General features: G+C 41.5%; 1 protein-coding gene across 3 annotated transcripts in view; it reads right to left on the minus strand.

Annotated features, from left to right (window-relative positions):
* lrba (LPS-responsive vesicle trafficking, beach and anchor containing) overlaps positions 1-17465 on the minus strand; it is a 194802-nt gene that overhangs the window by 130259 nt on the left and 47078 nt on the right. For all 3 annotated transcript variants that reach the window (XM_071519725.1, XM_071519724.1, XM_071519723.1), the window contains exons 16-25: positions 16802-16899; positions 16021-16113; positions 14616-14724; positions 13993-14074; positions 11656-11779; positions 11282-11474; positions 3202-4719; positions 2766-2953; positions 1921-2074; positions 287-467 (exon numbers count right to left, since the gene is read on the minus strand). In XM_071519725.1, coding sequence (XP_071375826.1) covers positions 287-467; positions 1921-2074; positions 2766-2953; positions 3202-4719; positions 11282-11474; positions 11656-11779; positions 13993-14074; positions 14616-14724; positions 16021-16113; positions 16802-16899 — 2740 coding nt within the window. The remainder of the gene's footprint in view (positions 1-286; positions 468-1920; positions 2075-2765; positions 2954-3201; positions 4720-11281; positions 11475-11655; positions 11780-13992; positions 14075-14615; positions 14725-16020; positions 16114-16801; positions 16900-17465) is intronic.

The raw sequence follows: 17465 nt of genomic DNA on the forward strand, positions 1-17465 counted from the left end.
AGGGAAATGAAGTGAGGGGACAGAGATGAGTAGAAAGACAGCTGAAAAACTGAAAAATTTGGTAGGTTCAAGCAGTGGAAACAGGACAGAGAAAGGAAAGAAAGTGTGAGGTTAAGAGGGAAAGAGCAAATTCAGGAATAATGAGTCAGAGAAATGGAAGGGGTAGACCAAGGGGGGGGGGGAAGAGCATCAGCACTCAAAAATGGGGACAGAGAAGAGGCCAGAAAAGCAAGCGCAGGCAAACAGACAAAAAGACAGACGGGCAGAGATAGAGTAGCATGCCTACCAAGGCGAAGGCACTGTCGGAGGATGCCTCCTGAGGACATGTTTTTCTCCGCCTCGATCTCAGTGAAGTTGAGGGAGCTGGCGAAGATGAGAACGTCCACGAGGTTGATGAGGCGCTGCAGGAAGGTGACCGAGGCCTCCACCGCCAGGCCCTGGGATGGCTCAATGTTCTCTAGCTCATGCTGGTAGCAGAGACAGGGAGAAATGAGGCAATTACATGGTTAATTAATGACCAAATTATTAGAAATGAAGAATAACCATTCATTTGCTCACTCAAAACGATGGAAGTTAAGAGATTAAGGCGGGATAATGTTGGCAGTTATTCTGAGTGAGCGATAATTACACAAAGGATAGGGGGGGAGTGATAAAATAACGATAATTATTAGAATTTTCCTTGATATAAATATAAAAAAATGTTAGATAATAGTCAATATAATCTATTTTCAGGCTTTGACAGCAAGCTAACAAGTGACACATTGTGTGGTCATAATTGAGCAAATCAATGCAAGATAGGTTGCACAGTAAGAGGGACACGTCCACTGCAGCATTTACACAATAGCAAACAAAAACTTCACAGCTACCACCTTTAACTTTAGTTCAAATGAGGAAGACAGCTGATAAGAAAGGTCCTTTAACTTTGCCAAATATTTTGGCTTCTGACAAGAAACAGAGAAGCATGCATTGTAAACTGTGTCAAAGCTCCATACCAACAGTCAAGTAATACTATGAACCAGTTGCATCGGTTGAGACAATATCATCCTTTAGAGCATGCAGAATGTAAGCAATTGCAATCCCAAACAAGCGCTGGTAGTGAAGCCACAAGAACCAATGAACCTGCTCTGTGAGACTAACAATACTTCTCAGCAGCAAACCGTAGTATCAGCATTTTCCAGCACTGTGCATATTGTAATAATTATTACTGACTGATATATAACATTTTGTCATGATAAAATTTTGAGCCACATTCATGGCATCTTTGTTTTTGTATGTTTTTGTGTTTAGTTTGTTTGTCTTTGACTTCTTTGTTTGTACTGTTACCTATATGCACTAAATAAAAAAAATAAAATAAAAAAAATAAAACAAATGCGTAGGTCACCAGCCAAAATAATGTTTTAGCCCAATTTAATAAAGACTCTGATAATTACTTAATCCACTTGAGTGCCTTGGACCTCCTTTTTCCTTTTTTCATTTAAAAAAATAATAATCATAATTTTAGCCATATTGCCCAGCCTTATGGGAAATTACATCCAAATCATTAACATTATAGCAAACTGACACCAATTATTACTTTCTGTACTGTCCCAACAAAAAGCACTCACAGACTTAGCCAAATGTAACCAAATTATAATGGAACTGAACATCAACCCCTTTCTTCTCGGACAGGGCGGTCAATTAAAGAGAGTATTGACAGAAGCAAAGAATCATGTTACGTAAGAGCTACAGTCAAAGGGGTCAGACGACACAAAAACAAACTAACCATGTTAGGAAGCGGCTAACTGTAGTCTAATGTGATTGGAAAAGGTCAGTGTGGATGGATAACCTCCTGCGACTGGAGCTATCTGAGACTACAGTTACACACACACACATAGACACAGATACACATACACACAGACACACAAACATCGGGGGACTCACAGAGGAGGAGGTGGCAGCAGACAGCAGAGGCAGGATGCCTCCACAAGCCATGATGAGATTGTCCACCACCTGGGAGATGAGGTGCACACTGTTGTGGACAAACACCACGTTCTCACTGCTGTTCACAAAGTCCAACACTGTCTTTGTGGAGTGACTGAGAAGCAGAGGAGAAAAAGAGAGAGTTCTATAACATGGAAAACACTCAGAAATGGCAGAAACATTTAGTTGACATAACTGACAAAATGTTATGAAAATGCATCCCCATTAGGGATAGGACAATATATCGAAATTAAATATATCGCAATACAAAAATGTGACAATACGTATCGAGGGGCAGAAAAATTTATCGCGATATTAGCTACATTTATTCTGCTGTAGTAATCACAAATGAGATGGCTTGCCCATCACAATTTCAAAAGCTCTCCATCCAAATTATATCATTTGCACTTTGTAATGATTTTTAAATTAAATTAATTTTTAATTTGTTGTTTACATTCTAGCAAGCTAATGCCTTTGCTAGAAAGATTTGTGTCTTAGAATAAACATAATTCTGCACAGTCAAAATTTGTTGTCATTGAACTTTTATTTATCATATTATATCGTGAGATAAGCATATTGTCCCATCCCTAATCACCATGTCACATTATTTATAAATTTTCAAGCTGTATGCATTAAAACGCGTGATTAACGGTCAACAATGCAATGCACAAAAAAAGCATTGGGTGGACGCACTGCTTGAAATGTCTAGCTTCACGACATACAACCTCCTCCACATTCTGCTCAAAGACTCAATGAATCTGTATTTCGATTAACAGTCATCATCAGAAGATCACTGTGAACCCTACCTCCTCCACATCTGGACATCTGTCTCAATGGAGAAGAGCAAGTCAGTGAGGAGGCGCTGGTGCATGTGGGACCAGCGGAACTCTGGGATACGAAACATGGTGGAACGAGGGGCTGAGGTGCTGCTCTCTCTGGCTTGGCCTGGAGCCCCCGCTGCCGCCGCTGCTGCCGGCTGGCCTTGGCTAGGATCCTGTGGACACACACCACAAAGACATAAACTTGAGTAGCTTTAACAGGGGGTAGGGCCGGAAGAAAGCAGTTACAAGGAGTTTAGAGTCGTCTTTGTCTATTTAATTAATTGGAAAAAGATATTTACATTAATTCCAGATGCAACGAATGCTAGTAAAAATAATGCATTTAAAGTATGCAACACTATTGAATAAAAACTAAAGATCAAAACTGTAAAAAAAAATAGAAAATGTAAAGAGAGTCACATACAGTTGTAGAGGTCTCCTTCAATTCGAGTCTCTCGGTGTCTAAGGCCACATTGGACACGTCCAGCCTGGCAATCTTGATCTCTTTGGTCTTGGAGTCTGCACTCTTCTGTGTGTCAGAACTAGTGGATGCTGTGCTGCTGTCTGGGGCCTTGGTCAGATCTTCTTCTGTGGTGGTGCCAGTGGTCTCTGAAGGCTGGTCAGGTGAGGTGGAGGAGGCAGAGTCCGATGCCGCTGTGGCCTCCTGGGCTGTAGAGGGCAATGTGGCATCTGTGGGCTGCTGGTCTGCAGTAGGGGTGTCAGTGATGGAGGAAGACTGTTCATCTTTGTTAATGTTTTCTTTGGGTAGTTCTGTCACATTTTGTTCTGGTGTTTCAGCTGGAGGGGTTTCCAAACTCTGACCCTCCAAAACAGGCCCCTCCTCTTCCTTTACGCTTTCTCCGCTTTCTTTAGTTTCCCCCTGTATTTTAACCTCCTGCTCCTCGCACTCCTCCTGCTCCTCGTCATCGCCTTTCTCCTCCGTCTCCAACTCCTGCTCCTGTCCTTTCTGCTCATCCTTCTTGCCTTCCTCCTCCTCTTTTTCATCTCCCCCCTTTTGTCCTTCCTCCGCTTCCTCTCCAGCAGCAGCAGAAACGTAAGAGGACTCATCTTGGCTCTCATCAGCATCACTAGGGCGGACCTGGTCGCTAACCGTTGACATGTCAACTAGGTCCTCGTTGAAGACAGAGGCTCCGCCCACCGTGCTGTTCTCCAGACAGGCCGAGGTCTCCGGGGACATTTGGTCATTCTTACCTTCTGGCTCTGATGCCACCTGCGGTTCTACAGACGCTTCATTCAAAGAGTCCTCCGTCATGGAGTTTGACGATTCTTTGTTATTGTCACTTTCATAAGATTTTTCATCGTCTGTTAGAGGTGTTTGTGCCTCATCTGTCGCAGACATTTTGCCAGCGTCTCCAACCACTTCCATTACTTTCGCATCATCTGTTTCTGGAGTTTTTGCGGCATCCGTTTCAGTCGGGGCACTAGCTGCAGTTTGCGTATCACCGTCGTTCTTGTCAGTGGAAGTCTCAGTCATAGGTTCTTGCTGGTTGGTTTCTCCGTCAAGTTCATCTTTACTGGTTCTCTGTATCACAGTAGTTTCATTCTCTTTCGCATCACCTGAGCCATCGCTGGAAGACTCTTGAGCCAACTGCTGGTCTTCCTCTTCGGCCCTGGCCAGAATGTTGGACACGGTGATGGATGCCTGTCCCCGTTCACCAGCGGCCTCAGGTGGGCTGGAGGTGACGGTGGAAGCGGATGCTGAAGCAGGGGGAAGCTTCTGGGACGACTCATCCACAGTGAGCTCGATGACAGTGGAAGGGGCAGTCTCCTCTCCGTGTGGCCCATTAGCGCATTCCAGGATCTCAGAGCTTTGGCTGGCGCCAGAGATGGTTCGGATTGTGCTCATAGACCCTGCCGACTCCTGCCGCTGGTACTGACGGAACATACGGGACAGGTTCTCTTTGTGCTGCTCAAAGGTTACCTGCAAACACACGATAAAACCACAGTCACGCTACTGAATTATACTGCACTTTAATCAGTTTTTTAAATTGAGTGCATTTTCTGGAATGTTGCTAGAAAAAAATAATGTGAAGAGCATGACTATGCTGGTATTTTGGAACATAGAAAAAGGCTTTATTGACAGGACATTTTAAAGTCACAATGAAATTAAAAATGACTTTTTCACCGAGTGACAGTAGTTGATTTTCCATGCCATAATATACACCTATTTAACAATAAATTCTCCCCAAAAATCCCCAAGTTGTAGTGTACTTGTAGATCAAATCCCAGGAGTTTTACTTTGTGGAAAGTGTATGTTTAGTGGTTACTTCATGGTGCACCAGTAGGTGTACATAAAATATCCAAACAATAATACCGTCCCATATTTTGAACACTCCTCCCTGCTTCCCCTGACATCAAATAAAACTGCCTCTCTCTCCCCAACGGATATTCCCTTGGTTTACAGTCAGCCACCTTTGAACAAACCCTCCCTGTGTTATGTCCCGCCTTAACATCCTTAACGTTTTAACTGCAAATACATCAAATCACAGAAGCATGATGCTCTCAAATACTGTTTTATTGTGACTTTAACATATTTAAACTTGTTACTGAGTTTTAAAAATGGGGCCATTTTTTGTGAAATTTCAAAACACCGTCTCTCTCTTTATTATGTGGAGCTGTCCATGGCCTATTAACCCCTATCAGTCTTTTTACCATCTGATATGGCTAGGCTAGACTGCTAGTCTATAATGGCAATGGTCTGCAGTGGCATTTGAGGAAGAGCCCATCCATGTAAGCAGTCATAGATTAGCAGTAGATACTGTTAGTGTGTGTCTGCTAGCTGTGCAGAGTGCGTGTCCAGCATCGGCAAATCCTCCCACGCCTAATTTAAGACCCTGCATTAATCACTGGGCTCAGAGGACAGAAAGTCAAAGATGGGTTGGAGGGGGGAGAATGCAACTAGACCCACTTTGCTGCTTTTTCACCTGAGGCTATTTAGAGAGAGAGAGACCGTGAGACAGAGAGAGCGAGAGACAGAGAAAGAGAGAGTGAAAGAGAATGAAAGAGAGAGAGAGAAACAAAGAAAAAATTAGAGAGCCAGAGATGAAAAGGGAGACGAAAAAATAAGACGGTGTGTATAGGAGAAAGAGGAAGAAAGTGAGTCAATGAGAGGGGGAGAAAGGAAAGGGAGAGAAAGAAGCTGATTATTTGTAATTAATTAGGCGTTATTGTTCTAAATTAGCCTGCTACATGGGTGCTCATTAATCTTCTGTAGGGGGAAGCAGTGATTGGTAATCCATAGCTGTTTTCTGAGTGCAGAGCCTGTTCTAAATGCACCAATAGTCCCCCCCCCCCCACTCCCTCATCTAGTGATCACACAGCAAGACCTTCTACCCCATTAGTTTGAGCTTAATTTGACATTTAGCATTTTTAGCAATTAAAAGGCTGCATTCAGAGTGCACTCCTATGGAAATTACGCTGGAGTGCAGTGCTGCCCATAACGTCATAGATTCAGGATGCAGTCTGTACATTAAGATGATGTATGTTGGCCTTAAATGGGGCTCTGTAACAGATCCAGTTACCATTAGACAGAGGTAGTATATGTCTCTGTGGTTTTTAAAAGAGCGGTTAGCGTTGCTACAATATATAGAAACTGCCTTGGGTGGCTAAGACATCAGCACTGATCTAATCTAATTTCATTCTACTCCACGACTCAGCCTGGCCTCAGTGGGGTATGGAAAAATGTTATGGTAATGTACAAAAACATGGTGGGCTTTTCTAATGTGACAGGTAACATGGTATTAACTGGGCGCAGCACGGCCAGATCATACAAAAGATTTGAAATGCTTTGGAAAGGGACACTATTATAAACAGAAAGAAATTGCAATACTGTAGCATGGCAGGCCTCTGTTGTTCTACTTCCATAATCCCCAGCTAGAGGCCCACAATAATGTAGACACAAAATACCTTGCTACTTCAACTTTTCTATAGTCACAGAATACTTGAGTACATCAGACAGCCATCTCGTTTCCAAAACAAGGCAAAACTATATAGACCCAAGCCGTTTCATTGTCCCTGTGCCTGTGCTGTATAGCAGATCTGGAATCAGCAGGCGCCCCGCAGCACAGCCTGTGAGGTGAGGGTCAGGGTGGCAGCGCTCTGGTCTAGGGAGGAGACCCCCACAGTAGGAGCCTGGGAGTCCCCATTTAGATCAATAGATAGAGAGCAACCACAAAACAAAGGGGAAATGGGGAGGGCAGTGTGGCTCTAATCCGATTACCTAAATGCAATTCCTCCTCCAAAATCAATGTCATCTGCTACTGCAGTCCTGGCTGTGTGGCTTCGCTCTTGCTCACAATCTCTCCATTTTGTGCTCCTCGCTAAAACTTTTTTAAAAATTAAAAAAAAAAAAATTCTCCTGACGCAGTAATCAGTATGTAGTCCTGAGTGGCAAAGTCTATGAGAATCACAGGAAGACAGCCTTACAACCACTCTCCTCTACAAAGATCCCTCTTGAGGATACCATACAGTGAATGAGAGTTTATAGCTGACTGGTCAAATCCGGGGGATTTCCATTAGCCAGCCATTAGCATATTTCATTTTAAGCTTTTAATTATTACTCCAGAATTACAAGATAGCAGTTACAGCTCACTGTGGTACAGTAGCACTTGCTTTCCAGTGGATATCACAGACAACACTCAATGCACGGCTATTATCTGGCATTGACTCTTCAATGTTCTCACTTTCCTCTTCTTTTGTTCACTTGTCAATGTGTCTATCTGAAACCCTGGGCTAAGAACAACAGCTTGAGTCTTGTGTGTGTAATGTCTCAATAACCCCAGGAGGCATTGAGCTGTATGGCCAAACTGTTTAACTCTACTCTGTATTTCATAGTAGACAATTAGACAATTAAACTCTATTGGTATTAATATGCTAAACTTCCAAACGTAACAGCAAACGTTTCAGCTTTTTATATATTCATAAATGTGTTACAGTACAGTATATTTTGCCCGCAATCTGTTGGCTCATTTCTGCTCATATTTATCTTTGTGTTGGAATTTCTGACAGGTATAATGAAGTCAGCTGACAGTAGGAGCCTGAAGGACAGCGGGTCCTTCACGCACCGATCGCTCTCTTTTGGAGATCTCCTCGTTTTCAAACTCATTTGTGTGCAGAGATGGACGAGGGGCACCTTGGGTGGCTGTGTGGGCTGTGAGTGGGAGGGCTGTTGTGTCAGCGTGCCCACCTGCAGGAACATCTGTCTATTCAGAAAGACACATATGCAGATACACTCACCTACTAATGACAGACATACAAGGATCTGCACGTACAAACACACATACACACAGACACACACACACACACACACAAACACAGCAAGCCAGTACACACTGATTTTCTATCATTCTCATCTACAAGTCTCAACCAAATTCACCAAGTGCCTATTGTTAGATGCCAGTAAGCAAAGAAAAAAACCACAAGGTCAGCCTGAGGGAGATCTGTAAACCATCTCGACCCGTGGCATCGTGAGCTGCTTCAGCTCACTTTAAAGTTGGGCAGAGAGAGTGAAGCTGGAACCAATCACAAAACATAAGTCGAACCTCTCTCTGCTTCCCAGTAAGAATGTCTAAAATACACATCCTTTCACCTACAGGTTCATCAACCTACTTCTACAGGTTGATATGACTGTACAAAAAAGTTAAATAAAAAGAGACAAAATAGTGTAAAGTGATGGCCACGTGGCAACAGTTGCTTTCAATAATAATCAAAGACAGCGCTGGCCTTATGTAACCTCACATGGTCATTCTCTTCATTGGTTGGCTAACACAACCAGAAAAGAAAAGTAAAAAGTCTGACAAGTAAAGTTGCTGGGTGGAAGTCAGCAGTTGCATTCAAATAGCCAGTCCAGTAATGTGAGGGAGGGGCTTGACATATGGACAGAAATGGGAAACTTAAAAAAATATTTTATCCTTGTCAGCAAGCAGAGGTTGTGTGTTAAATGATGTAAAAAAATAAATAAATACAAATGAACAAGTCTGACATACTAATGAACACGCCATGCTTGTAATTTCACCATGGTACAAACAATGCAGAGTAAATCATAGAGTGAATATATGCACCTAAGGATGCAAAGGAGAAGTGTGCAAATGTATTTATGAATGCAGGTATGTACTTATCAGGAGACTCCCAGTGGGCTGGTTGTATTTATGAGGCCTTGTTTCTGTGATTGTTCTCGCACAGTTCAGATGAATATTCAATGGGCTCTGAGAGAAGGGCTTCCTAGAGCCCAAGAGAAAAGGGAAGGTAAAGAGAAAATGTGCCTCAGCCACTCTCTCCTGGTAACACACACACACACACACACACACATGCACACACACACATAGACACATGCATGCACACACACACAATTGTACACACACGCACCCACAATCATGCACAAACGCGCACACACACATACAGCCCTGCAGCAGTGGGAGGAGAGAGCAACAGTGACAAACAGCTTTGGTGCTACAAAGGTGGCAGGAAATCTATCAAACGGGACAATAAAATTGCAATTGAGTTTCTTTAGCTTTTTTATAGCAGATGCATGTATCTTGATGCCTAGCACCCGCTGCAAATATCCGATTCACAGGCGGGGGCCCTGCAATGTGCGTGTGTGTGTTTGTCTGTGTATGTTAGATCTTGTAAGTGCAAGTGTGTATTCACACCTAGTGTGTGTGTGAAATTCTGTTTTTAGATGAGTGCTGGGCATTGTAACTAGAGCCAAGAAGAAACAGCATTAATCTTGCGCAATTATAGGAAAAAGGCAATTACAGCCTGTCGTGTAATAAGAAGAATGAACAATTTCTGCACAACACCAAACTAGGCACTGTGCTAGGCAGCAAAGTGAGACTGCAACACTCTGCAACTACACAACCATGTGCAACCAGCTAGAACAATACGCATGGGGTGAAACTAAACCCCACATAGACAAGATGTTATGCATAAATAGCAAGTGACATACTTTTGACATACATTTTTATTTTTTTTTCCGTATTTTACAGTAAAATACAGTGACATCATTGTTTCCATAGATGCTGGTCTGCCAAAATCACAATAAAATATTGCAGGTGCACTGCCATTTTTTCTGTAATTGTCAAACAGAAATACTACAATGTATTCCAATTAAATTGCTATATTTCTCAGCAGATTTGTTTAAGAAAGGGGATCATATAAATGTATTTTAAATATTGAAATAGTGATGTGATGACATTACAATTTAGTAAGGCATGCGATGAGGACCCCCTACTATAGTACATACATATGCTATATTTTGCCATTGTGTCATATTACACTGAACTGAATTACACCGAACTTTATGTCCGTCTTTTGTCAAATGCTGTCCTTGACTGCCAGTGCTATGGAAAATTTCCTTAGACCTTCATAGGTACATATTGTATTTTCCTTCCAGTTGGAGGTTAGTTGTACAGTGTTTAGATGGTGTGGAGAGATGTTGAGAGTCCAGAGCATTCAGCACACAACACAACATCCTGCTCACTGCTGCCTTCAGACTGATCATGTCCCATGTAGTCTATCTGTGCCCCCTACTGGACACCAGCGCTCACAACGCCCTCACTACACCGAAGCGTCTCATATCACAAGCACTTATTTAACTCAACCTTCAATCTGCCAGGCTTAAAAACCCCCCAGACCACAATCTGACACCAACCTCAATTACTTCACTGCTTTGGAACAGAGTAGCGTAATACGATATCAACACTGAATTTCTAAAGCAGTATTTTGAATTCAGTTTTTGGAAATAAGAAGTGCCAGAAGTTTATTTTTATCTGTGCAATGTGAAAGAAAGAGACTCTATACATAAATAAAAGAGTGGAAGGGCTGGTAGGCTCACTCCCATTGGTTTATACTGTAACTAGCTTTTAAGTCATAATCACTGTATGGCTTCCATAGCTGGATCTGATGGGCACCGAGAGTCAAGGCTTGATTACTATGCTAGCCTACGCTGCGAGTTACCAAGGGTGGATGATAGTGCTCTCTAATTTTTTTATTTGGTGAAAGGCATTATGTCAGGTTCAAACTAAACATCTGATGGGTGGCAGAGCCGATGGCTTTGACTGAATTAAATATTGCTGTCTGAGTAGCTGGGATTTAATCCAAGGGACAGAGTAAGTGCAAGGATGTGAACTGAGTCTTACAGCAATAGTCATGTGGTGACTGTTTAGGCTGAGACTACTGTAGAAAGACATGCAATACTGTGTGTGTGTGTGTGTGTGTGTGTGAGTGAGTGAGTGAGTGTGTGTGTGTGTGTGTGTGTGTGTGTGTGTGTGTGTGTGTGTGTGTTCTTGTGTTTACTAAAGAGAGACAAAGAGTGTGCGAGGTAAAATGAGAGGGAACAGAAACAAAACACAAAAGCCGGAAGAAATGTAATGGATAAAGAGAGAGTAGAGGATCCACAGAGAATGATAAACAAAGCTGTGTCAAACCGTTGTGTGTGTGTGTATGTGTGTGTGTGAGGCACGCATGGATATAATGAGCGCTCTGACCTTGGAATGGGTGATGGACAGGGTGTCCACCCAGACGCGCCAGCCGCCCCACTCGTACTTGATGGCGTGGTAGAGCAGGATGCGGAAGATGGCATACACCATCTCTGTGATCTTCTGCTCCTCACTGTTGCGCGGGTTGATGAAGCACAGGGAGAGCATCCACTCCTGCCACACCGAGCACTGCAGCAGGCTCCTGACACAAACACACATGCACGCACAGATATGAGAAAATGGCGTGTCTGTGTCAGTATTGTAGCGTGCGGTGGAGTGTTCGACAAATCCCCCCGTGAGTCCTTTCTGTCTCCGGCGTGTAAACGGTGTATGGTCTAGTGTGGAAGGTGGTGCTCTATCCCACCGAGCTGTCGACTCCTTACCTGCGGTTCTCTCTGCTGTTATTGAACAGTTTGATCATGTCTGACAGGAAGACCCTGCGCACCTCCATGCTCTCGGGGGACGGGGGAGAGTTCTTCAGCAGGGCAGCCATCACCTTCAGGATCTCTGGAAACATTAACACACACACACACACACACACACACACTATGTTTAAAAAGGACTGGGATGAGAATTTATTATGGAGCTGCGACAATCCACAAGTCAATATCTGAAAATGTCGAGATACTATCTGCTAATAATGTATATCTGCATGATCCATTTTGTCACATAATACATTATAGCACATTTCATTTTCAAGACCAAGAAAAAAAGTTTTGGATTTGGAAACGTTCTGAGATCCAAAGATTCTGCTTGGATATAAAAATTGCTGTTTGGGCAAAGAAGGGGAAACTCTGCAAATCAACAGCTAAATCAGACATTGGTCTCAACATGTGCAAATCATTGTGTCACAAACTATCTCAATTCCCAGCTGTACACACCTGAAAATCTGTGGCTGTGGTAAGAAAAACAGAACAGAGGAGAATAAAAAGTCCAAGCCATTGATCTTTATCGCACTGTAATGGTTTTGGTATTGTTTCAAATGAGAGAGCCAGAGTCACAAGGCCCTTCTGGAAGGCTTGGCTTTGGTTAACCCAAAGAGACTGACTGTTTAGATGAATTATCTAGACAATGTCAGTGTCCATTTGCTTTGAGTAGAGAGACGGCGGGGCTTGGGTTTCACTTGTCTCTCCAGACCTTGGCGCTAACCGATGCCCCCTTGCCCCGGCAGACGGTTGTGTTGTTTCTACGCCTTAGTCACTCAAATTATGAGTCGCTGAACCTTTACCGCCAGAAAATTACCCCAGCATGTACCGGGAATGAGGATGGAGGGATGGCGTATTCCTTTCTTTTTTCCATTTGCTCTTGGTTCCCTTCCCTTGAGTTAATTTGAGGGAAACGGTACTTCCTCGGTTTGTTTGATTGGCTCTGACGTTACTAAAGACTGCAATCAGGGGGCCATTTTGGGAGTTTGTCGCAGATTAAATCAAGAGAATGCACAGCAAAGGAGAAACAGACCACCGCTCTATGTTCCATAGCATGCGCTCACATGTACAAACCCATACAAGGTTTCTATGATATATACCGCCTGTCTGGGATGGTTGGGAAGGAGAGTTTTTAACACAATAAAGGCTTAAGATAATCAATGTGTGACTACAGCAGTACCTTGTCAGATTAAGGCTGGTTGGAAGTAAACCTTGGTTGTGATTACACCAAGCTCTTGGATTTCAAGCTGATTAAAGTTTTGTATGTGTGTGTGCACGTATGTGCGTGTGTATGTGTGGGTGCGTCTGTGTAACAGAGAGAGATGTTTTCTTTTCTTAGTTGAACTGAATACTTTGATTTCCACATATGAAAAGATTTTGTGAGCCGACATGTGAAATTGGAGGTAAGTAATGGCCTGAAAATACTCCGAGACATGATAGGATGGGAACACTGATCAAAGCCTGGGGTTGCTATTTCAGCTTATTATGTTGCATCATATAGAAAATAAGCATGCCCTTTCTACTAGTAATGAGGCACTGGTTGAAAAAAAAAAAAAAATACGCATGGAATGTGTGTGCATATATACGTATAAAGAGAGCTCTTGCCATCCGAAATCCCTCAAGCTGTTACAATGAATACCTTACAAGAATATGAAAGGTAAAGATGAAATAGGGAAGCAGTGACAACCTAAAGGAAAGTATATGATATGAAACAACAAAAAAATATAAATTGGCTTCATTCATAAATGCAGAATAGTAACAATAGACTAAGTATAATGGTAAAATCAAAGATGCTTAGATGATGCCATTTACACTTGTTATTCACTTCACTAAATAATAAAACTGTACAAATACTATATATAAATGATTTGAGCAAGGGTATTAATATAATAAACTTTAATTTATTCAATCATTAGCAAAATTACCATCTGCTATACCAACATATAAAATGTTGTACAATTTGAATTCAATGCTTTAATAAATTCCATCACATTTCTAAATACCATTTCTCTGTGTAAATGAATCCCGATGAAAGATGTCACAGACTTAAAACCAGCGGTTGTATATCACACAAAGTATTAGCACCATCTTTATGCTAAGCTTACATCAGAGGTCGAGTTGTATGAAAATAGCTTCGGGCTGCAAAATTTATGTCGTTCATTTGTTTGACTGTATATAGCAATCGCACAAGCCCACGGGGAATATCCTCCAGTGCAGTGTGGAGCAATAGGCACGGAGAGGGTACGCTGCAGGGGATGATTTAGGAGAGCAGTGTGGCGCAGAGGGGGCACTTACGTGGGTTGAGAATCTTCACAGTGGAGTCGGGGTCCGGATGCTGTTTATGGATCACTTGAGTGCAGATCTGCTCTGTAAGAATCTACCAGGGGACAGAGAGGGGATTCTAGTCATAAATATCCACGCACAGCACAGTTAACAACAACAGAGAAACAAACTACACTACAGTCATGCATAGCTATGCGTTTCCCCATCACATATATTCCTAAATAATTGTCAAATTAAGATTCAGCAGAAGGAACACCATGTTCAGTCTCTATCGGCAGTATGATGCAATGTGATGAATTTCTCTAGAGTTACACCTATTTAAATTTTTGCCATGTAATTTATTGTTTAATGCAAATAATTAAATCTTCATATTGTGCAGTCTAGGCAAAAGGAAAATCAGACAAGAAAATGGTGAGAAAATAAAGAAAAAAATAAAACTGTATCATCTAGGAAGTTAATGTGATGTCAGAATTCAAGACAATATGTGTGTGTGTGTGTGTGTGTGTGTGTGTGCAATCATGTACACACATACAAATACAACTACATATACACATTTCAACAGATAGGAGATTACAAGTTACAAGTTCAGTTCTATCAACACATGCCTGGAGCATGAAAGTAGGGGGAAGACTGACCTCGAAGAGCACGTTGTAGGTTGTCATGGTAAACTGGCTGGAGTTTAGCATCAGGCGTTCGGTGAGCAGGGAGAAGAGGCCATGACCCAGCATGAGCTCAGATTTCCTCCTGGTCAGGGCGTTAGGAGGTCAAAGGTCAGGCAGGGTAAATATTAATATTTGTCTATAGCATTGCTATAATACTTCCACAGTGTTACTGCAGCACCCTTTCCTAATTGGAACATGATATATCATATTGACTTAATATCATTATAATATAATTCTGACACTATGATCATTATTTCACATTATTTACAGAAGAATCATACTGAAAACATTCTGGATTATCATTCATTTCACAAGTGGCAAAGGGGCAAAATCTGAAAGCATCTGATGAGGCACAGAATCAGAATGGTTGAAATCTATAGCGGTATAACTCAGCCGAGCTCCAGCTGACATTTGACATGGAGGAAATGAAAAAGAGAATTCCTGCTGACTAAGTAGGAGCGGTTCTTCACAGAGAAGTCCTCATCGCTTTCATCTCTGATCACAGATCAGTTCCAATTTTAGGATTATAACTCAGTTACAGAGCCATAGACAGTTTGCAGATAGGCTCCGGGTCAACCTTGCATCCAGACCGTGAGCCTTTATACTGCTGTAGGACTGTGGTTAGAGCTGGGGCTGCTGCTGCTGCATAGGGTGAACACACTATAGTTGGTGGTTGGTAATCAAGATAAAGCCGGGAATAGCTTGCAATATGACCTGAATCTCAACAAGCATCCCCACCCAAATAACTCTGCACCTCTAATTGCTCTTTAGACGAAAAGAGGGCCACATTTATATCAAACGAATTCTCAACAAGAAGATGGAACTGGCGTGGGTCAAACATGATAATTCACTATTTATTTTGACAGCGAGGCCTGCAGACTGAAAGATAATCCGCCATCAACCTTAACTCGAGCCGCTTTGATTTTGTTATCTACATTTAATCGTATGATGAGATTATTTTGCATACTACATTATTTTATAGTTGATCTTAACAAGAACTATTATGAAACTGACTTGTTGCCTAAATAAAACGTAATCAAAAATAAAACGTATAGAACTATTTAAAAATATAATGTACAGCAGATGTATCTAAATGTAAGTTTTGGGAAGATATAAAGCTTTGGGATCAATAATTTAGACACTTCAAAATATAAAACGGCATTCCCTTTCAATTATTTGTCACTACTGTATATTAGTTTTAAGATTTTTTATGCACATAATAGTGCCCCTTTTCTATTTTGTTTTTTATACTGCTTAAACAGACTGAACTGAAATAGACCTGAACACTGAACAACATAGAAATTGTGCAAACTAGAATTTGAATCATATTTACTCTATATGACTATGATGAGAATATCAGCTTAGTGGCTGCACTTACTTTGGTGGCAAATGCTTCAGAAAGTAGCCCATGACTTTGAGTGCCTGCACTCTTATTCCTTCACTTTTGGATGCCAGCAGCTTGTAGATCACACTGTTGAAAAAAAGCAAAAAAGTGATCAAATCTAAATACCAAGCCTGCATTTACACTATATAATGAATATTATTTTTCATCATTGCAGCTTTCCATTAGAGAAAAAGTAGGATAACATTTATCATGTTCATGTGAAACGCTATTATTTCTATTTTTATAACAGCATTTGATCTGTTCTAAAATGAAACAAAAACAAAAGCAATGAGCTATAGCATCCTCAAACTAAAGTGTTACATGAACCAAAAGTAATACAGAAAGCTCTGAACATACAATAAGTACCTACAGAATACAGACCATATATTTTCTACCTTAAGCCATAACCCTGGAAACACAGAGGCACGCCGTTTAAATTAGGGGAATAACTCAGAGCGCTGGTGAATTTCAATAGCGAGGAGAAAGCTTCAAATGAAACTAGCAAACCATCTTTATTGGTTGACCAGATCATCTGGCATCATTTTAGCCCCACAGTCAGAAATCACAACACAAACACATTGAAGAAAAAAAAAATAGTGGATATGCAAAACTAAAGCTTTAAACATTTAAAATTATCTGATCTGCTTTTGGCCACTTTGACTTTGACTGAAAAAGTACCAAAAATATAAATTCATGTAAATATAACATAAAATATATGCATGTATGGCTAATGGAGGAGAGTGTTGAAAGGCGAACAGGTGATCACATCCCATACCGTATCCCATTGCGCTGGTCAAAGGCCTGGACCATGGACCCGGGGTGTTCGGACATCACAGCCACCAACAACTGCAGCACATCCATGAGATTGTCATCCTGTGGGACAGAGAGCAGGGGCTACATTGGCATTCAATAATAGCATTGGAATAAACCCTGCAGCTAATGGGGCTGAAGTTGGTCAGCTTTCATCGCAACATCTTGAAAACAATGAAGAATACATAGTCAGTTGTGGTCCATGTCAATAAAAGACAAACACACAAAGGCAAGTATGCCTCCAGATATGCATTACAATTAGGCCTATTTCAATGCTAGTTTTGTTATGTTTTTGTTTTTTGTTTTAATTTAGTAGTAGTAAAGGTAGTACAAATTCATCAATAACAATAAATGAATGCATAAGAAGCATTTGAACTAAAGAATTAAGAATATGCTTTCAATAAAATCAAGGGCTGCTACATCACAGTGGATTTTCCAAAGAATGTTGTAATCACCCTTTATTCCTACAGGGTTTATTGTTTTATTGCTTCATTAATTTGCTATGCATCACTGCAGTCTAAACAAGACCGCTTCTGTCAGGACTTTTGACTGGCAGACTTTGAATACTAACAAGGAACAGTAATGCTTCCCTTTGCAGCAGGATTGGTCGACTCATGGTCTGCATATCA

This window comes from Centroberyx affinis, unplaced genomic scaffold, assembly GCF_046629955.1.
Source record: "Centroberyx affinis isolate AG114_WGS23_722 - 3 ecotype Tasmania unplaced genomic scaffold, CSIRO-AGI_Caff_v1 ptg000723l_1, whole genome shotgun sequence".
Classification (NCBI taxonomy): Eukaryota; Metazoa; Chordata; class Actinopteri; order Beryciformes; family Berycidae; genus Centroberyx; species Centroberyx affinis.